The sequence below is a fragment of the Pelecanus crispus genome, chromosome 2 (genome assembly GCF_030463565.1).
Source record: "Pelecanus crispus isolate bPelCri1 chromosome 2, bPelCri1.pri, whole genome shotgun sequence".
Classification (NCBI taxonomy): domain Eukaryota; kingdom Metazoa; phylum Chordata; class Aves; order Pelecaniformes; family Pelecanidae; genus Pelecanus; species Pelecanus crispus.
In genome coordinates this window covers 48,460,395-48,482,639 of record NC_134644.1, presented here as the reverse complement: position 1 = coordinate 48,482,639, position 22,245 = coordinate 48,460,395, and the positions used below count along the sequence as shown (strand labels likewise).

General features: G+C 39.9%; 1 protein-coding gene across 6 annotated transcripts in view; it reads left to right on the top strand.

The window, feature by feature from the left end:
• The first annotated feature begins 3,756 nt into the window (after window positions 1-3,756).
• Window positions 3,757-22,245, top strand: part of CAPN7 (calpain 7) — a 33,936-nt gene continuing 15,447 nt past the window's right edge. For 3 of the 6 annotated variants that reach the window (XM_075704935.1, XM_075704932.1, XM_075704930.1), the window contains exons 1-11: window positions 3,757-3,858; window positions 8,146-8,254; window positions 9,992-10,149; window positions 12,379-12,446; window positions 13,503-13,703; window positions 15,620-15,706; window positions 16,585-16,711; window positions 17,402-17,487; window positions 18,383-18,476; window positions 20,082-20,228; window positions 21,855-21,961. In XM_075704935.1, the coding sequence (XP_075561050.1) occupies window positions 3,757-3,858; window positions 8,146-8,254; window positions 9,992-10,149; window positions 12,379-12,446; window positions 13,503-13,703; window positions 15,620-15,706; window positions 16,585-16,711; window positions 17,402-17,487; window positions 18,383-18,476; window positions 20,082-20,228; window positions 21,855-21,961 (1,286 nt within the window). Of the gene's footprint in view, window positions 3,859-8,145; window positions 8,255-9,991; window positions 10,150-12,378; window positions 12,447-13,502; window positions 13,704-15,619; window positions 15,707-16,584; window positions 16,712-17,401; window positions 17,488-18,382; window positions 18,477-20,081; window positions 20,229-21,854; window positions 21,962-22,245 lie in introns of those variants that run through there. The other 3 variants (XM_075704936.1, XM_075704931.1, XM_075704934.1) reach the window with 3 other exon arrangements.

The following is a 22,245-nucleotide window of genomic DNA, read 5'->3' as shown; positions in this document are numbered from 1 at the left end:
GTCCAGAGAAGGGCAACAAAGCTGGTGAAAGGTCTGGAGCGCAAGTCTTATGAGGAGCGGCTGAGGGAACTGGGGTTGTTTAGCCTGGAGAAGAGGAGGCTGAGGGGAGACCTTATTGCTCTCTACAGCTACCTGGAAGGAGGTTGTAGTGAGGTGGGTGTTGGTCTCTTTTCCCAAGTAGTTAGTGATAGGACAAGAGGAAATGGGCTCAAGCTGCACCAGGGGAGGTTTAGAATTGATATTAGGAAAAATTTCTTGACGGAAAGGGTAGTCAAGCATTGGAACAGGCTGCCCAGAGAGGTGGTGGAGTCACCGTCCCTGGAAGCGTTCAAAAAACGGGTAGATGTGGCACTTTGGGACATGGTTTAGTGGGCATGGTGGTGTTGGGTTGATGGTTGGACTGGATGATCTTAGAGGTTCTTTTCCAATCTTAATAATTCCTAGTTTTACTTTCATTATAAATGATCCAGCCACCAAGCCAGGAGGCGTGGCGTTGCTATTCTCCCCTTAATTGGTTTAGTGGTGGACTTGGTAATGTTAGGTTAATGGTTAGACTGGATGATCTTAAAGGTCTTTTCCAACCTAAACAATTCTATGATTCCATGACTGAGTTCTTACCGCAGGTGCATGTAGTTAACACTTTTTCCAGCCAACTTTTGAGTGACTGAAGCAATTAAGCTTCTGCCCATCATCATCAGCCCTAATGTTTGTCTACTCCCTATTATTGCCTTCGGCACAAATAATAACATCATGTGATATTTAATAACGTTAGAACTAGAAGTGATTTTCTGCACAGTATCTTGGAAGACAACAGTTAATCATAGATATAAAAATGTAAATGTCTGGGATACATCAACATTGATGGAAAGAACTGATGCTTCTTCAGCTAAAAAAGGAGCCAATTTTAATATCTGGCTCCAAAACTAAAATGCAGCAAAAGTAAAAAATTGATACATATGAAGTCTTAGCCACAGTCAAGACCTCCCTAACTTACTCTACTTTTTGTACATTTAAAAGCTTCTTGTAGAATTTTACAGCAGACTAAGAAGAAACAGAAACACGCAAGCCATTTATTATCTGTACAGGGCCAATCACCAGTGACCATCAAGTAGCGAAAAGTTAATTCTCCCAAGTGACATTTCTAAATCTCAATTAGCTAGAAAAGATCTTAGTTTATGTAACAGAATAAATTTTTTTGACATGAAGATTTAAATAAGGAATAGCATTATCTGTTGTTCTGCCCAGTTCAGTCTCCTTTTCATCATGTGTGTCACTCTGGAAACTTGAGTTGCATTTGATCCATAAATGGTTTAGTCTGAAGCCATGATACACAAATTAATTTTGGCCTATACAAGTTATGCCATTATATCTGAACATCAAAATGAAGCAGACCTTGACTGAAATTCCTGTTCATTTTCATGGTATCATTAAGTAAATATTGATCCAATATGTATTTACTCAGAAATATGTATATCTTTAGCATAATCTGGATCTTTCCAGTGCTCAGGTAAGTAGCATAAAACATACTTTGAAACAGGAAAAAAAAACCCACAAAACACCAACCAACCTTTATCAAGAGCACAACCAAAAGCAAAGCTATGAAAAACTGCCCCCTACATCACAGATCACAAAAACCAAGTCATCTTTTACACGAATATTACTGCAGTTTATATCAATGCAGTCTGTAAAGCACAAAAGGGATAAGGAAGAGAAGAAGATAGAATGGGAACACTAACTCTCTATATTAAAAAAATCAGTGAGGAAAAATAATACATTTTAGTATTTCAGTACCTAGTATTGTATTTAGCTGCACCTCTTAATAAATCTATCATCAGAAAACACTCATAAAGGAGAGCTTCAGAATAGATTGCCAAGCAGTATCTTTACATCTTATGAAATCAATGCCTTACTAGCTGTGTTTTCAGGCAGAAATAAAAGCTCATAGAATCACAGAATTGCCCAGGTTAGAAGGGACCTCGAAAGATCACCTGGTCCAACCTTGTGTGAGAAAAAGAGCATAGACAAGATGATCTAGCACCCTGCCCAATACCATCTTGAAAACCTCCAGCAATGGGGACTCTACCATGTCCCTGGGGAGGTTCCAGCGAATGGTCATTCTTACTATAAAACATTTCCTTCTTATAGAATCATAGAATCATAGAATCGTTTAGGTTGGAAAAGACCTTTAAGATCATCCAGTCCAACCATTAACCTACACTATCAAGTCCACACTAAACCAATCAAGGGTAGACTAGACTAAACCATGTCCCAGAGTGCCACATCTACCCGTTTTTTGAACACCTCCAGGGATGGTGACTCCACCACCTCTCTGGGCAGCCTGTTCCAATGCTTGACTACCCTTTCCGTGAAGAAATTTTTCCTAATTTCCAACCTAAACCTCCCCTGGTGCAGCTTGAGCCCATTTCCTCTCATCCTATCGCTAACTACATGGGAGAAGAGACCAACACTCACCTCACTACAACCTCCTTTCAGGTAGTTGTAGAGAGCGATAAGGTCTCCCCTCAGCCTCCTCTTCTCCAGGCTAAACAACCCCAGTTCCCTCAGCCGCTCCTCATAAGGCCTGTTCTCTAGACCCTTCACCATGATGAAACCTCTCCTGGTGCAGCTTGCACCCATCGTCCTTTGTCTTCGCCATGTGGCTCCTTGTGGAGAGACCCTGCCCCTCAAGGGCCTCACCCCATATTAAGTAGAATCTGAAAGCATGATCGTGTAGCTGAACTGGTTTCCACACTAAAGCACGACTCATGAACTCACAGACACAACCCTTCTAGGGCGCAGCCCTGAAGACACTGCTTCCAGAAGTGATACAGACAAGGCTTCCCAGCCCAGGGCTCTCCGAGCAGCTCAGCCTCAGGACAGGGGAAAGCAGGTGCTGTAATGCAAACAACCCAAGTTTTCCCCTGAACTGCTCCTAAGGAAGAAAGAAAAATGTCCTGAACATCCTATGTAAGAGGGGCTACAAAACCACCAACCTGAACCAGACCAGAACTGTTAAGATTTTTTTTTTTTTTGAAGAGGGGGCAGTACTAAACACTTTTTCTTACTTGCTTTCTACTTTACACTTGTACATACAGATATACACCAAAAACGCTCTAAGGCTAGAAATACTACCCTCAAGAGTCAATCATTAACTACCAACAAGGATTAAAACACCCACCTCTACAGCTTAGGGCTTCGAAGGAGCTACTAAGTATTGGAAGCACCTCCATTAAAAAGTGAGGAAACAAGAAAAAGGGGGGGGAGGGAACCCCTAAAAACCGCCCCACTCAGTTTTAAAACACGGCAGTTAACACCCCTACCCGCTCCAACCGCTCGCCTGGCCTCACCACCCCGCGCGCGCTCCCGCCTCAAGCGCCGCGTGCGTCCACGCCGCGCGCGCCCCACCCTTCCTCGCCACCGCCCTCCCCGTCGCGCCCCCGAGAACCCCGCCCCCTCACGCGTGCCCGAGCATGCGCAATACAACCCTCCCGCACCTTTTTTTAAAAAAAACCCACTGGGCGCATGCGCACTCCGTCCCCCCGGGGCGGGGCGGGGCGCGGCCGGGCTCGGGTGCCGCTGTCAGGGCAGGTGGGCGTGGCCAAGGGAGAAGGCGGTTGGGATGGGGGCGGGGCCAGCGGCGGCGGCGGGGTCGGGCAGGCGGGGGAAGCGGGCGGGCGGGCGCGGAGCCGGCGGTGGGGTGGGCGGCTCAGGAGGGCTGCCGCCGCTGCCGGTGGTGGTACCGGGAGGGCAGCGGCCATGGATGCCAACACGCTAGAGATGGACGCGGTGAAGTTCGCGCAGCTGGCGGTGCAGCGGGACCAGAGCGGGCGCTACCAGGAAGCGGTCTTCTACTACAAGGTACGGGGGGGGGCCGGCGGCAGCCGGTTCCCTCAGGGCGCCGGTGTCCCCTTCCCCCTCGCCGCCTTGAGGCCCTTGGTTGGTTTGCGCTCCTCGCCTCAGCCCTCAGAGGGCCCGGGGAGGGAAGGGTGGCCCGCCGCGCCCCTGCGGCCCGGCCCGGCCCTGTCGGCGAGGAGAGGTGCGCTGGGTTTGGGCTCCCCCCGCCGCTCCCCTCCCTTGGCGGGTACGTCCTGGAGACGGGAGCGCTGCTTGGCCTCGGGGAGGACGTGGCGGGCCCAGCCGAGGAGAAAGCGGAAGGCCGGGCGTGCGCGACGAAAGTTTGTCTGTCCCCGGAGGAGCAGCGTCCTTTAGGGCAGGTTGCGAAATGCGTTTTCCCTGCGTTTTATTTTTAGGTGGGAACGCGCACTGCCCGTGCGCTGCTGTTTACGGAGGGGCTTAAGGGCCAGCGCTGCCCTCTACGGCACTTGAAAAGTGGGTACGGGCGCTTCTTCCAGCTGCTGGAGACACAACCCCTTCCGTGCTTCTCGGCAAGCTTTGTCGCAACCTGGCTGAAAACGTCTCAGCCCCGCCGGTTCTCCGCTTTCATTCCTGGCCTCTCCCCTACCCCCGCCAGGCCTGAAAGACTGTTCAATTTTATGTTGGAGATGTAAGCGCTGGGCATTTTGGAGAACTGCAAGTGGGCATATTGCAGCTCTTGAGCGTGCAGCTGGAAACAACTCGGTTGTATAATCAGTTACCGAATAAGTAGAGAAGTACACAGTGAAATACAAGATGCTACGCACTAAGCTAGCTTCAGATCACAAGCTACCTGTGACATGTTTTTAACCACATGTGAATATTCTTTCTGTTAGGAATGCGGTTTTATTATTTCAATACAGCTTCAGGTTGGCGTAACCAAGGATGTGATGAGGTCGATTCAGTGTCTTGCTCAATATCTATAGACTTACTACTGGTATTTGGTAGCTTCTGTGCCACCATTATGCATTTTTCTACCTGTGTGAGTTGTCTCATTTTGTTGGATTTATGTTTTGGAAAGTTACATTAAAGTTCCATATCCTGCTGGCTTTACTTCTCACCTGCGAGAAGGGATTTGTTTGAAGGCCATGTTTATCCTTGTTGCAGTAATCATTCCACATATTCCATTATCCTGCCAAAGTAATTCTCTTCCATAACTTGCCTACAGCTCTGTAGTTGGCCTTTTGCTTCATGAGTACTAGGTGTCTTTGAAAGGTATAAAAAGCATAGTGTTATTATCACAGTGACCTATGCATGTAAGTGTGAAAGGATAGGAAGAGGAGGATCTTTTTTTTTTTAACCTGGTTGTTAATGTAGGGTGAGATAAGTTTATATATGTAAAGTATGTGTATATGTATATATGCAAAAGTTACAGTTACCTGTAATAATGCTGTTAAACTCTGTGCTTATCAGCAGCAGTGTGTGCATATGGTCTGGTAGCTGTGTGCAGTACTACTTTATTACAGTATGTTTCTCAGTATATTTGGAAGACATTATCAAATGCTCTTTAGAAGAAAACAATCCTTTTGTGCCAATAATCACCCTTGTACACTTTTGTACAGCGTATGGAAAATCTTTTTCACTTGCTGCATACGGGTAATATTCTTGCTAAGTGCAAAAATGCTCCCCTAGCAGTCTTGGTGCACTTCAAGCTACTTATGACAAAGAGTGTAATCTAGAAAATGTTTTCTGGTTTGCAAAAGCTAGGCCACGGAGCAGCATGATTATGGACACTGCTTTGTGTGAGGAAAGCTTTGAATCAAAACTCTGCAGCTAAGATTTTTGGTATTCAAACAGGTGGCTCTTGGCAGTCCAAGTTTAGGTATTGACTCTTGTGTCAGATTATATGTGAAGGTGTTGGCGTTCAAACCTGTTGTGATCAGGAGGAGTGAGAGCAAACTCAGCAGGTATTGTTAGAGCTTAATTTTTTATGTATGATTTAGCCTAGATAGGTTTGGCTCTCCGGATGTTGCCTGAAGAATCACTGTCAATGTTAGATTAAACAAGAGTAGTTACAAATTATCATCTAGTATTTTGGGGTACTTAATGTATTTTTTGCGCAGTACAAATAAGCTCTGGCCCATCACTGACTTTTTATCAACTGCTTTAAGCAGTTCAGAGCCTACTGGTGCAATTACTGAGCATGTGGAAAAGTTGGGTGCTGAACTCTATTCTGCAAGAACTTGACCTTAAGGATGAAGCATGGGAAATGCTACTATTTGTTACTGATAACAACAAATGAACCTGTCTGAATGAAGTTCCTATGGCTAGCAAGTGCTGTTTGCTTCCTGCTGTCCTGTCACTTTGATAGATCCCTAGAAGAGGGCTGCATGTGAACCAGCTTAGGGTAACTTGCTAATGGTGCTATATAGAAATATCAGAAACATATTTGAGCACCTGATGACTTCAGCAAAACTGCTGAAGACTGCTGCTAAGTTTGACTGTTGACCAGCAGTTAGCAACTTGCAAACTGATGGTCAGTAGTTAGCTGAGGGTGACTGTGGTGCACTACTCATGCCAAAGAACAGCAGTGGCATTGAACAGATCATAAATACCAATTCTGAATTGCACGTCCACCTTGTCACTTGGTGTGCTGGCTCTGCAGGCAGTTGGTCAACTGCTTCAGTCCTTTAGAGCCTTAATTTATAAAAGGCTGTTTTCACTATGTTTACATCTTAAAACCAGGCAGAACAGTTGTGCTTGAAACCACAGAAGCAACGTCAATTATGCATTGTTTTTGCAGCACTAGTTTGAAAATTCACATTTGTTCTTTGTGTCATATGTAGACAACTTACCATTATGATACAGCACCTGTTTTGTCAATCTGCACTTGTGGTATGTCACAGACAAATATATATAACCTCTGAGCAGATCTCAGTAGGGCATTTTTTCCTCAAAAAATAGTTGTATGCTAGACCTTAACGGTAGTTAATTGCTATACATAAATGGCACAGTACTTTACCTTTCTGTTGCTGTGGACACTTTATGTGATGTAATATGGTGATGGATGTTGACAGGAAATATGCAGTATTTGGTTCTGTGAACTTGTCAGTGAAAATTTATCCTCATAACAAGTACAGGCTGTATCAGGTTCAAGTTTTAAGCTTGGACAAACTAGGCAGATGCATATGGGAGTAAATGCAAAGCTTGACAAAAATCATGGCCATAAAGGACGCAAGAGACCCTCTGGCCATGGCTCTGTGCTTGCCCTATGTAGAGCAGCCTCTCTGAGGACCATCTTTATGGAGCAGCTCTCTAGTTGCTGTTCTGCTTCCTACATACTCAGCATGCTACATGACCGCCTCCTCTCTTCCACTGCTGCTGGGAAGACGAGTGCTGCCACAAAAGTGTGGGGGTTTTTCCATGCCAATAATGAGGGCAAAATAAGGTTTTTATCCTCATTTTTGTGAGTGACAAACTTCGATTCTCCATATGCTTCTGAGACTGTGTCAGCTCTGACTGTTTATTACAACCCTGCCAAACCTTACATGCTTTTCATAATTTTAGTGAATGGATAGACAGCTTATGCAACTGAAGGCATTTTTTTCTTAATAGATTTGTGCAGTATGGAAAAAGCCTTAATGCAGATAACGTACTGTGCTTCTGAGCTGGGGGCCTACGCTCCCTCTTGGAAGTAGACTTTCATCAATATCCAGTGTTTTGTGTACATACAAATATTTTAAAAACAAAGTTTGAGGACCTAGGAAACTTTAAATTTGCAGGCGCTCCAGATTTGATTGCTTTATGTCAGTAATACTAAAGGAAAAGACTCTCTAAACCAAAATTCTATGCATTTGATTTTGAAAGCTTTTATATTGGTTTACTTTCATTATTATCAGATTAATTGCAAATAACTTGTGAATAGCTTTTTTTTTTTCCCCCAAAACCTTAAATATGCAGCTTTAAAAATAAAGGGCAGTTTGTGGCTTTGAGCTTTACTGAACTGATTGTAGTGCATGCTTGAAAAATTTCACTTAAAATCTCATAATTCCATGCATTACTATACAGAGAGGCCTAAGATCTGGCCTTATAGAACCTCAAAGGTTTTTTTATAGTCTTATAGGTTGTCCCATGTGTCAGAAATTGAACATGATCTCATTTATGACTTGAAACTTGTTCTTTCCAGCAGAATTTCCCTGCAGCCACTGAGTCTTTTTGCAGATGTAGGGGCTTGCTTTCATGCAACTCATGGCTGCTGTAGGCCATGTGTTTATGGAAAGTAATTTTCTAGGCAGCAAACATTAACTTTGTCTCAAATTCTTCTCCCTGCAGGAAGCTGCACAGGCCTTGATTTATGCTGGGATGGCAGGGTCCAACTTGGAAAATATTCAAGAAAAAATAAATGAGTACTTGGAAAGAGTTCAAGCTCTCCATTCAGCAGGTGGGTTAGGAGCTTTCTAATTAAACCTCTGCTTAAATTAATTGAGTGGAAAGCCTTTTGGTGCTGTGAAATATGTATCAATGATGTTTGCTCTGTTTTTCGTTATTCTAATTTTCTTGTCCTTTGTGAAAGACCACAAATAAAATGAGCACATCAGTGCTTTGAATTCTGATACATCAGAAATGAAGCGGAGACTTACTTCCTAAGGGCCTGGGTGTGGGTATTCTTTCCTTTTAAATAGTCTTAGGAACCACATCTGCAGAGCAAAGCTGAGAAAGTAATTAAATATAGCAACAAAAACTGATCTGGAACAAATCAAAACTCGCATCTAAGCCTCAGCTGCATGATGGATTTGAAGCAAGTGGGTTCTGGTATTTATGTAGAATTACTAAATTTGAGAGGGCAAAAGAGCTCTTCACTTTCATAAGGGTTTCCTGTTTGATACAGTTTCAATGTTTGTGCATAGACCAAAATATCGAAGTTCTACAAACCTGCAATTCTCAGTTGGAATCATAGAATCAGTTGGCCAAAAAGGGACCTTGTGAGGTCTATAGACCGATCTCCTGCTCAGAGCAGGGTAGACGCTGATTTTTGGACCAGGTTGCTCAGGTCTGGTCAGGTCCTGAAAAAGCCTAAGGACAGAAATTCCCCAGTGCCTCTGAGCCCCTGTTCCAGGGTACAATTGTCTTTCTAGTGATGGTTTTTTTGTTTGTTTGGTTGTTGGTTTTTTTTTTTTTTCCCCAATATCTAGTTGGATTCTCCTCTGTTTCAATTTATAGCCACTGGCTTTCATTCCCTTTCTTGGCACTGCAGTAAGAGCCTGAAATCATTTTCTTGATTACCTCGCAGTTACTGGCAGGTTGCTATTAGGTCCCCCCAAAGCCGTCTCTCTTCCTGGCTGGACAAGCTATACTCCTTCAGCTTCTTCTCAAAAGGCCATGTCCTCCAGCCCTTCCATCATTAGGGACCTGAGATTGGATGCAGTATTCCAGATACAGTCTATTGAATGCCAAGTAGAGGGTGGTAATTGCTTCCCCCCATGTCCTGGCTGTGCTCTTGCTGACACAGCCCGGGGTGCTGTTAGCCTTCATCACTGCCAGGGCCTTGCTGGCTTGGGGTTACCTAGCTGTCCCCCAGGACCCCAGGTCCTTCTGCACAGAGCTGTACCCTGCAGGGTGTTCGTCTGTCCCAGACACAGAGCATAGCATTTGTCCTTGTTGGATGTCCTGAGGTTCCTGTCAGCCTGCTACTTTAGCTTGTCTGTGTCCCTTTGAATAGCAGCTGTGTCCTTGAGTGAATCAGTTTGGTGGGGTCTGCAGCCTTGATGAAGGTGCACTCCATCTTCTCCTTCAGGACATTAATAAAGGTATTAAATGAGATAGACACCTAAGGAACTTGTATATTACCATAGGTGATGTGTTTTCACAAATGATGCAGTATTTTACATAATTAAACATCCTTGTCCTTAGCGTAGTATGAAAGAGATTTTATTTCCATTATTTGACATGTGAAATATCCTGAGAGTGTATCTCTGCTTTGGGGACGGTGGAGGTGGGATTGGGTGTTTTTTTCTCCTTGCAAAGATGTTTTTAGCAAAGTTTAGAAAGACTTGGTTTCCAGCCAAGAAATAGATATTACCCATCTGATTAGAACTACTAGTGTTTCAGTACCACATTAAGGATGTGTTTTTAACATGTCTGCTGCTGTAGAAAGCTAAATACTTTCTTTTTCATTTAGTTCAGTCACAGAACACAGACCCTCTGAAGTCAAAACAACAGTTGGACTTGGAGCGTGCTCACTTCCTAGTTACACAGGCTTTTGATGAAGATGATAAAGGCAATGCAGAAGAAGCTATAGAGTTGTACACAGAAGCAGTGGAACTCTGTTTGAAAACAGTATGTTAAGCTACAGGTTAACTTGGTGGAATTATGTGATGGTAAGAAATTCTTCCACTTACACAAGTGACTGACCCTTAAAGGCTGGCTTAAAAATGGAGTACCTGTTTTGTCTAAAAACTATTTTTTAATCTTTTTTTCCACTGTTTTTTTAGCATTTCTTCCAGTCTTTATGTTATGTTGCTATGCAACACTGTAAGTTTATGGGGACTTGTGATTTATGTGTTTTTCCTGAGCTGGATTATACTAAAAACTAGAAACATTCTGGAACTTTTTTCATGTTAATTTTTGCCCTGGAGTGAATGCAACACTAAAACAGAAATTAAAAACAGTTAAAACTGAAGATGACTTGTTAATGTGTCAGCTATATTACTTTTTGACTACTTTAAAGGAAGTAATTTAAGGGAAATTTTTCTGTGTAACACTTTCTGAAAACATAACTGTCTACTGATGCCAAAACTAGTAAAAATACTACTTGATTACTCAGTGCTCAACGTTAAAGCTGTTATGAGTGAATTCAATTCACACTGAAATCAATGGTAAGGATGAATTGGCCATTACATAAATGATGGAGAATATAATTACAGGTACTGCTTTTTTCCCTTAAGTCCAGTTGCCTTAACCTAACTCATTACAGGAAGAGCTCACCATCATAATGTAACTCCACCAAGTCTGTTTTTCTTTTCCATTCTTTTCCCTTTTTATAATGTAAATATATGTGGGTTGTTGGGAGGGGAATGTTACTTTTGCTACATGCTAGAGTAAAATCTTGTTTTCTCTGAATTCTGTAAACTGGTTTTATGTAGACTAAAACACCCTGGTGATACAGTGTAACCAGATCAAGAGTTAGCAGAACTGCTCTAGTTTTTCCACTTGAGCCATTGGAACAGAAGTTTTCAGTCTAATACATAAAATTTACTGTGGTGGCATACTGGTTTTCCTCTGCTGTGTTCCTCCTGTTGTGTCAGTGCATGTAAATATTACATACATTGAAGTTAGTCTGAAATTATCTCACATTAACAACTGCTTTTATTGGGCATTTCATTAGGTGCAGATACTGCTGAAGTTTCTTTTAATCTTGAGTAGCATACTGTTCTGTTAAGATGACTGTAGGCTTTATCCCTCGGGGTGATCAAAAAGTACCTTCTTCTTCCCAGGATGAAAGAAGATTGAAGGAACTCTGCTATCTTGAAGCTTTGCTTCTGTCTTTCTCCTCAGTATATTCAGGTGGAGAGATTTGTTTCTTCCTTACCCTTGAAGTACTCGGAGAGCAGCCATTCCTCCTTTTCTGTGGCTGACTCCTAGATGGGTCTGGTGGTGTTCCATCTTCACTGCTTACCTTCATACATCTTTCCAAGTCTTTTCCAGCTGGGAACTCCAGAGTGTAATTTATTTGCAAATGAAAGTAGTTGCTTATAGAGGGGGTGTTTCTGGTTTTGTTTCTTAGGGTGAAAGTAGCTTGCCTTTTGTTTCTTCAGTTGACCTAGCTGACCTGGGAGAATTGGTCAAGGTACAAAGCTAGAACCTGAAACCTGCTTCTGGGTGTCACAGAAGCCACACCTCATGTTGTGCCTCTTGCACATTGCTTAACTGCAGCAGCCATGCTTCATCTGTAGGGAAAACAAAGGCATAAACTGGTTGTATGAGTCAACTGTCATAGCTGACCTCCCAACTGGGAACAGAAGTTAGAACGCTTGATAATTGTTTTGGTGCCCTGTCATAGATGATTTTATGCCTTAGATGTGTAAGAACAAGATTTTTAACTTGCAAGCAATCTCATTTGTATTTCATGAAAGTAAACATTTACATTTATTATTTTTCCCAAGTTACCATGATTATTTTTGACTCATTTGGGGAAAACAATTGGAACATGTCTAAGCTCAGTAATATACCTAACATTTGGTTTTGTTGTCTTTCTGCCCATACTGTTTTAATATGGTTAATTTTTCTGGCAAACTTTTTGTATACTATGTTGCCCATGCTGAAGAATTTTAAATATAATTTTCGTTCCATGAACATTCACTAGAACAGCAAAATTATATTTGCTTACTTAGTATGCTTTTTACACTAAGATTTTAAAAAAACATATTCGCCCATTTCAAAAGAGAATTGGAAAAAATAGCTAGTTACTGTTTGCTATCATCTGTAAGTGTGGAATTTGACAAACTGAGCCTATAAAACCTGTGGGTTTTTTGGATGCATAGCTTTTTCTTTTATTTTGCACTTAAGGCTACTGAAACTTCAGAAGCAGGCCTCCAGTCAAAACTGAAACAGCTGGCTCGACAAGCACTGGATAGGTAAGTATTGCCAATGTTAGTAAATATACTTGCTGTCAGGGATAAGTGTGTGCTCTGAGTTGGATTCTCAATCTAGCATATCTGTTCTGTACTGTAAAGAGTATGGATTCTGGGTAGGCCTAGTTCCTGTAGAGTTCTCCTGGCAGGTAGCTGCCAGCTGCTATACTGGTGAATATAGTAGTTGTTGTGCCAGCCCTCTGGGAATCCTGGGACATGCAGAATTAGGAAAGGACTGTGTATTTGTTAGGACTGATGCACTAATTCCGTCTTCAGAGATAAATCAGAGTACTATACTATAATTTTTGGCTTCTCTAAAAATGCTGAATTCAGGCCAGCACTAAGTCAGAGTGTCACCGTCCCTTCATAAGGAAGACAGCTTGGAAACTGGGAAATACTTATCTTGATGGTAGCAATCTAATTGTATGGGTAGATCTAATGGAATGGAGTCTATATCTGAAACAAGTTACACAAGTGTAAGTTCAATGAAACTTTTTAAATCAGCTGTGTGATGGTGAATAACGGACTGTGTTGGGCTAAGTTTCAGTATAAGCTGGTTTTCAGCACTTCTCAGTCTGTGTTCAAAAGAAACCCTGTATTTTGCATATGTGTGACTATCTAGCAGCTTAATGCAACAACAACAAAATATGGTTCCTGAATACACAGTCTTCAAGCAGTTGAAATGCTAGATTGTGAGAATGCTAGTGGGTTTTTGCTGCTATTATAGCTGCTAGACAAATCAAATCAACACTTACACAAATTCTCCTATTAGCACAATTTAAAGGCAACAAAAATCTAACAAGTTCTGCAAAAAGTAGCTTATATACAAGTTGGAAATGCTATATTTTAATTGATTCTAGAACAGGAAAATAAAGAAGTACTGACATCAGAATTTTTTTTTTTTAATTTTTTTTTTTTTTTTGGAAAAGTGATGTTGGTCAACTTGGGCATTTGTTCATTCCATTTAACATATGTGGGAACATGAACCAAGCAAATCAGTAACTGAACCATAACTGTGTTTTTATTGTTGTAAACAAAATGCATTTTTATTTGCTTTAGAGCAGAGGCACTGAAGGAATCTGTGTCAAAGTCATCACAGAAGGAGAAGTCAACTGCAGCTAAACCAAGTCAGCCAGTCAGAACATTCTTTCCATTGGGACCTGATTTTTCTTTAAACGATAAACCACAGACAATCAGAGCAGTACAAGCTAGTGAATCTCAAGGTCAGAGATACACGGCAGAGGAGATTGAAGTACTCAGGTAAGTTGAAGACAAGTTTTTCCAAAATGTTATTGTTTGGACTTACATCCCTTGTGCATCTTACAGAGTAGATCGAAACAGCTGAAGCGTGAGGTGTATAAACAGAGGGTTGGAAAACCACCTTTTACAAACACCATCATAGTGTTACCTACACATTAATAAATTAGGCAGGCTGAGAGAGTTGGGGTTGTTCAGCCTGGAGAAGAGAAGGCTGCGGGGAGACATCATTGCGGCCTTTCAGTACTTAAAGGGGGCCTACAGGAAGGATGGGGAGAATCTTTTTAGCAAGGCCTGTTGTGACAGGACAAGGAATAATGGATTTAAACTAAAGAAGAATAGATTTAGAATAGACATTAGAAAGAAATTTTTTACAATGAGGGTGGTGAAGCACTGGAACAGGTTGCCCAGAGAGGTGGTAGAGGCCCCATCCCAGGCAACATTCAAGGTCAGGTTGGATGGGGCTCTGAGCAGCCTGATCTGGTTAAAGCTGTCCCTGCTCACTGCAGGGGGGTTGGGCTAGATGACCTGTAAAGGTCCCTTCCAACCCAAAGCATTCTATGATTCTAAATTCTTGTATTCTCTATGGTAGTGTAATTAGTGGCTCTTAATCACAGAGCATACTTTCTGGTTTGTATTTAGAAGACAATTTCTTGTAATTGACTGTCAGGATTATTTTTCATAGCCTTATTTTTGTATGTTACACATAACCTACCTGACTGAGTTCATGAAAGATCTGGCTGTGAGAAGCCAAGGTACAAAGATTTTTTTTTTTTATAGATTATACAACTACTATTTCACTGGAAATTGAGGAAGCATAGTATTTTGTAGGACTGTGACTTCTGTTACATCCAGTTCCTTTTGCTTTGATTTTTATTGTAGGTGGAATAAGCTACAAATAATCCATAAAACCTTTAGCCTAAATTGTGAATTTTGAAAACTATCAAATATATCTTAGGAAAAAAAAAAAAAGCATTGTCTGATAGGTGTTTCAACCTTCCTCTTCCTTGCCATGCAATAAGAAGGATTGTGACAGAGGTGATGCTCAACACTGTCCAGGATTTGATCATAAAACATTTAGTCTGCCTGTTGGCTTTAGGGGACTTCAACAGACTAAGGGTATGGTCATGAAGATAGAAATGTATGTGTGTTGGAGAAGTTGCAGAACATTAAGAACTGCCTTACGAAAAATTCACTTATTTTCCTCTTGTAGTGTCTGTGCAGTGAATGTTTCTGGTCTTGTGGATATTTTGGGTGTTTTGGGGTTTTTTTTGGTGGTGGTGGTGTTTCAGTCTTGCAAGAGAACTTAAGTTGTTTCAGGTCTTTAATCATCATTTGATTTAAAAATATTTCACATACCTTTTTTGGTTAACTCCTTGTTTGAAACTTGAATTACATTCACATTTAAATATGATTCTCATTTTTTTTGGAAAGTGTTCTGGGTGCTTTAGTCAAAAATGTACTAATAAACATGTGTAGTATTTTTGTTATTGTTCTTTGACAGTGTTCCAAAATACTGCCCCAATTAGATGAAATCTAAGTGTTGCTAATTGTTAATTGCTGTCAGCTTATCCTAAGACTCTTTAATGAGAGGCTTAAGTGACTTGAGAAATTCTATTTAGACAAATGTAGTTTTAAATGTGACTTCTAGAACTATAACCATTTCTATCCTGGCATGGTGACTTGTCTGCAGGTATGTACTTGCAGGATTAGTGATTGAGCCATCGAGTACTGCACATTTCAAACCCAAATAAATACAATGGTGGTTTCATTTTCAAGAGGTAGCCATCTTGTTTTCAGAAGCACTGTGTCTTACTAGTTTTTAAAAACTAATTCTGTCGTTGCCTTCTGGAACTTAGTCTTTGAAATATGGTAGATAGGTTTGTAACTGTATTTTTTTTTTTTCTTATGACTTGCAGAAAGACTTCAAAAATTAATGGCATTGAATATGTACCTTTCATGAACGTTGATCTGAGGGAACGTTTTGCCTTCCCTATGCCATTTTCGTAAGTGTGATTCAATTGCTGAACTTTACTTTTGTCTTTATTTCCAAAGCTTTCCCATATTTCGTATTTCTGTTTTCTTTTTCAGAGTTTAGAATTGTTTAAGTAGGCTTTTAAGCATAATTCAGGTAGAGATATTTAAATACTACTACTTCCTTCTTCCAGTCTGATCTTCCGATCCTGCTCTGCAGTGCTTTTGCAGTTGTGTCATCAGGCCTGTAAGGACAACACTATATTTGGCTTTTTGGAGTATTGGTCTGGGCTGGCAACATGGGTCCATTTCCTGATTCTGCTGCATGAGTTTAGCCCCCTCTGCCTCAGTTACCTGTAAAATGAAGGTGCTAGCTGTTTCCTCTGTAAAGGACTATTCCGAGGAGAGTGATATGTAACTGCTAGACCTTCATTCATGAGCAATAACAGCATGTTAAGATTACATAGCCGGAATAGACAAAGACACTTGGGGTGGGATGTTTGTTTTCTATTTTCTGCTAAAGGCTAGTCAATCAGACAAGCCTCGATATTTCAATATGATGAACAAATAATAAAAAGTTTTTTTAGTTCTGAAAATAAAGTGCGGAATATGAGTTTCTGGTGGTGTAGGTGGCTTTTTGGAATTCCTGTCTCCTGTTCAGTCCTGTATGAAGGAAGATCTTGGGGTTTATTTCATGTTTCTAATATTTTTGCCTTTTTTTCCACCTAAAAATCACAAACTTAACAGTAGTGTTCTTTGAAATTGTTTTACAGCTCTGTATACAAAGCTGTGTAATTGTTCTGCACGTATTTTGCACCATCCATCAGACATATACAAGACTGGACATACCATGAAAAGCTTTTCTAAACTGCTATTGATTTATTTCTACTTTTTTCTCTTTTAAATCTAGTGATAAATGTGGGAAGTTACCATTATCCCCCAAACAGAAAGCAATGTTTGCCAAGTGGGTGCGACCGGATGACATAACAAATAACCCTACAATGATTTATACTGTATCAAGTTTCAGCATAAAGCAGGTAAATTGTTCCTAAAGAGAAATGTGTGCTGCTAGCAGTTCATTGCAGGGGACCTTCTTGTTCAAAAAGGAATCCCCAAATGTGAGAGTGCTTTCCTTGGGTTCTCATGAGATGAAATAAATAAATAAATAGTATCACTTCAGATTCCATGCATTTTCTAGACATGAGAATAAGCAGGTGTGTTGGCAGTGGAAGCGAAAACCAGAATTTAAATTCCAGCTGAAAATCCTGCTTTCCAGAAATAGCGGTAAGGTTAATATGAAAAAAAGGCAAGGTGTACTCTGCAGCAAATAGTTCACTTAATTTACTGCATGGAAAAAATAATGAGCAAGATTTTTAAATTTTTATTTGACAGGAAGTAGAGCGTCCCATTGAGAGCAGTGGAAATGTCTTGCTTAGTGTTAAGCTGCAGATGGCCCAAGCTATTCTGAAATCAGTGATAGATTATGCCATTGGATATGGTTTATATTACACTGTGTTTTGGGGAGGACAAAGTAAGTGTGAGTGAATGCTGAGGTATCTGCACTTGCTTCTTTATAATTCTAACGCTGGTTTGCTATGTAGGGCCTCATGTTCAGCAAGCATATGTTTCTTGCCTTTTTAGTAGTAACTTTGTTTCTCTATTTCTTTCCCTGCTTGTCTTTCAGTATCTATTAGTAAATGTCCTCACTGGTTTTCTTTTCTTTACAGACAATAGTGTCAGATTGTTCTTTCGTGGCATCACTAGCTATCAGTGCAGCATATGAAAGAAGGTACAACAAAAAATTGATCACAAGGTAAGTAGCTGTTGCTTTCTACGATCTTTTCAGACTTAATACTGCCAAGCTTTTGCAATATGTTCTATGACAGTTAGACACAGTAAAAACTAGCATTTGTTTCACCTTCATCTCCCTGGGACTCACGTGACTTCAGCGCTTCTGAGAGGGAAGCCAACTTTATCTAGATACGTGTACAGACACTGGAGTCTAACTTCAGATATGCTTTGAGGGATAGAAATTTTACTTAATGCTTTATAGGATTATTTTCCTACTTTGCTGTGCCAACTGCTGTGCAACAGGTGGTCTGTCTTGCATCTCATTGTAGAATTAATGTTAACAACACTATCTCAGTTCCACTTGACTGGCGTCCTGCGATAAATTTGGCATGGGTGTGGCAGACTCTGCTGGGAACCCATTGCCAGACCAGTGTGTGAACGTTGTTCCTGGATTTTTTTGTTTTAACCTATACTCTTCAGAACTGAACTTGCATTCTTTTCAAGATCAGTAAGTTCTGCACTGTCGTCTTCTTCAAATGTTTGACTTGTCATTCAGGCAAATACTTACGTTCTTTGCCCAAAAATGCATATCTTATACTACAGATATTTAAATAGTGTTTGTTTAATAGTAAGGTAAATTTTTTTGCCTTGCTTCTGTTAGAGAAACAATTAGGTTACTTGTGTTCTTTTTGTTACTATATTAAGCAGAGAACTGCAGCAAGAGCAAGACCTGAAAAATAAAACCTATTTAAACATCATCATTTTTACTAAATTTGAGTTACTCTTTCATTAAAAATTCCATATTTATGTTCAGTGTAAATTCCAGAAACAGACCATGTTAATCCCACTTTTATTGTTATTAGTGTATGTACAGCCAAGTCATTTATGTCACAATTTCCTCCTTTTTTTCTTAACAGTATAATTTACCCTCAGAATAAGAAAGGAGAACCAGAATATAATCCATGTGGCAAGTACATGGTGAAGCTTCATATCAATGGTGTACCTAGAAAGGTAAAAGATTCTGGGGAGACTTACTACTGTTACTGTTTAAGTCATATATTTTAAAGGCTTGATCTGCTTCACTGTGAAGCTATGCTTGCATAGCAAAAACTTCCAATATGTTTTCTTGGAAAGTGGTTTTTAATTGTTAAACCTTTTGAGGTTAATTTTGGTTGTGAAGTATGTAACAGAATGTAGGTACTTCTACAGACATTAATGAAAATAACCTTACTCACATTAAATTCATTAAAAAATCCTTATATTGCTTAAAAGAATTATGAAAACCATACAGGAACAAAATTATGCATCCTATATTTATGAATAGGTTATGCAACTGATCCACTTTTCCAGTCCATCTGAGAAAGGAAGTTACAGAACTAAAAGTGCAGAGGGGGACATCCAGGAAGAATATAGACATGGAATGACCATAGAGAAGTAACTCACAAGACTGTAGATTCTTAGTAAGGAGAGGAGATGCCTGAAGATATATGATAGAATTTCGTAAACTCACAAACAACTTCATTTTCTTTTCAGTGCAATAAATAAGGGCATAAAATAATGTATTTCTTCATATAATACTTAACTGTAGCACTGATTATGGCAGGTCATAGCAATTGATGAATGTTTATGGGAGTTCAAAAGTTGAGTGGTCATATTCATGGGACAGGGGAGTAAGGGGAAAGTCCTCAAAGGCTATTAATTGCTAAGATATAACCTCTGGGTCAGGAAGTCCTTGAGTTGCAAAATTCCGGAATCTGAATGTTTCAGGGAAGTATCATTTATGTGCTTGCCTTGCTCTTAATACTCTTTCCAAACTATCTCCTAATGGCTGCCTTTTGTTAGGATGAATGGCCATTTGCTCTTCTATGAAAAGAATTATTCATTCCTGCACGGATAGGATTTGACTAGAAAATGTGCTGTGTTGGTAGCCTGTATTGGTAACGGACTAATGCCAATGTGAAACTGAGACATCTGTTCTGGGAAACTGTTTCAGACCACTACAAATACTGCAGTAACAATCTGTAATAATGCCAAATATACTCTACCTAATTTAAAGAAGAAATGTTAATACTTTCACAACTGCTGCTTTGGGTTGTTTTTCCTTTCCAGAGAGAAGAAATTTAAATCTGGAACTAGAGCTTATGAAAGTGATGTGACACATAGTTTGTTTCCTTATAGATAAATCACTGTTTATTTTTCTGCGGGCTCCCAAGCACAGTCCATGCTCTGTTTCCTAATTAGGTGAGGAATATTGTTAGGCTTTTCTTTATTTTTTATGCTAGTAATTACACTGAACTTTTCTGTGGCTACATTTTACAATAGATATTAGACACTTGACAAGAGTGCACTGTCATCATCCCCATTTTACATAGGGGAAAGCGAGGCAGGTGGTCACAGGTCACCCAGTAGACCAGTGCAAATAAGAGCTGGCAATAGATTTCCCTGGGCAAACCACTGCAGGATTGATAGAGGTGTCCATATGTGAGAATGATGGTCAGGTCTGGCAGTGTCTGAGAAGCTGTATATTAATGAGAGTTTGGTTTTGTTTTTTTTTTTAATACTTCCAAAATACTTTATTAGCTTTACGATGATTTTTTATTTGTTTATTTCACACAGGTAATCATAGATGACCAGTTACCTGTTGATCATAGTGGGGAACTTCTGTGCTCTTATTCTAACAATAAGAATGAATTATGGGTATCACTAATAGAAAAAGCTTACATGAAGGTCATGGGAGGATATGACTTTCCTGGATCAAATTCTGTAAGTACTATATTCTTTCTAAGAGGCAAAAATTCCACTTAGATAATCTGGGGTCAAATAATTTTCCTTCTAGTGAAATGAAAGGGAATTGCTTGGGGAGGCAAGTATTGAGTTTGACATTTTCTTAAATTTTTTTCTATTTCTTTCTTTCACAAATATGCTTAGCTGTACTTAGTGAGATTTATTCCATCAAAATAGAATGAGCAAGACATCTTGATGGGCAGAATTAATCTTAGTTCTCTGACTGCGGGATTGGCAGTTACTGTTGGGAAGTACGTGTTTATATAGAATCTAGATGAAAGCGTTGGGTGAAGTTACAATTTTTTTTTGCCCATATCAATGCTGCTAATTTTGGTTTCTAACTGTTCAATAAATAGGGCAGTTCTCCCTCATTAGGTAGGGGAGTCAGCTGGGAAAGGAACAGGCTAGTCATTTAGTACCTGTGTATAGAGGGACCAAGTACTTTGATCTGTGCAAGTTTGTTTATCAGATTGTTCCATTCATTTACATAAATATGTAATGGGTTTCTGTAACGTGGTTGCTAAAAACAGTCATCATACTGACATGCAAATTATTCATTTAAAGAGGGGACGGTTTACTGAAATGAGTAGCCCACATAATTTTCATTTGTTACTTAAGCATTTCTGATTTTAATTTCAAATTATTTAAAACTTTAACAGTATATTTTTGATTTCATGGTGCTGTTCACATTCTAGTTGGTGTCTTGATAATTGCATTCTTGGAGGGTATACTAGGTAATCACCTTTTGAAAAATGATTATGGAGACAAATGTGGCTTTGTATAAGGGGTAAATGTAGCATACGTTTTTACGTATGTTCATGTCAGTGTTAGGCTGCTTTGTTTTGGAGGACAGAAGCTGGTGAGAATAGCTGTGGTTTATTCCCATTGTCCTCTAACTTGCTATCTGGAAAAACAGCTTGACTTGTGATATTTAATCTCCACCCTTCCCACCCCCTCTGCTTTTGACTGTTTTATAGCTTCCTTGTATAATCAGGGTTACTTATTGGCCGTGTTGTAATTCCTCAAGTTCCCACCCACCAGTGCTGGTTATTGACACTTCAAGCATTTATAGTCTCTGCTTTTGCTTTGAGGAGAACAAAGCAAAAGAAAAGGGAATAAGCAATATTGCAAGGAGATGTAATGGGGAGATTAAAGCGTCTTTTTATGGAAATACATGTCAGCGTCAGCTTTACCAAAAAGAATTAAAAACCCAAACCCCGAATCTTAGAAGTAAAACTTAAATTATTTAAAATGCATATATAATAGCAAGGTTCCAAATAGTGCTTCTGAGACTGTGCTTTTAAAGTCTGTGAATCAACAAAATAAATGGAACACATCATAGAACTGAGCATGATTGATCATTCTTTCATGCTTTCATTGCTCTGAAATTCCAGTTTGTTTCATCAGTTCACTTTCCAGCAAATAAGATTTTGTTTGTTTGGGGTTTTTTAATATAGTCTTAATCTTGAGCCTTTTATGTGTAGACCTATATTGTAACTTGTGTATATTTGATTTCTTTCAAGGCGCTTTTATAATTTGTGTACAGACATCATATGCTTATAGATGGATATCTATTCTGATTTCTTTTGAACGCTTGCATTTCAGAATATTGATCTCCATGCACTGACTGGTTGGATACCTGAAAGAATTGCTATGCACTCTGACAATCAAGCTTTCAATAAAGATAGTACTTTCAGAATGCTTTATCAGAGGTAGAAGTTTGTTCTTTCCTAAGTAATTAAAATGTTTGCTGTGTAGTAGCTGCATTATCACTGTAAAAGCCGTACAGTCCCCACAGATCCTTCGATAGCATTTTGGTACTACTACAAACTGTGCTTTATAAAACCTCTATATGCTTTCTGGAAGAAGAAAAATTGAGGTATTGGTGGCTTTGATAGAGCAGAAGAGTAAAATATTGTGGAATTTTGTTTGAGGTGATTTTTCTTCTTTACGTATGAAATAAAAACAATAGTCCATTTCTGGATGAAGAAAATAG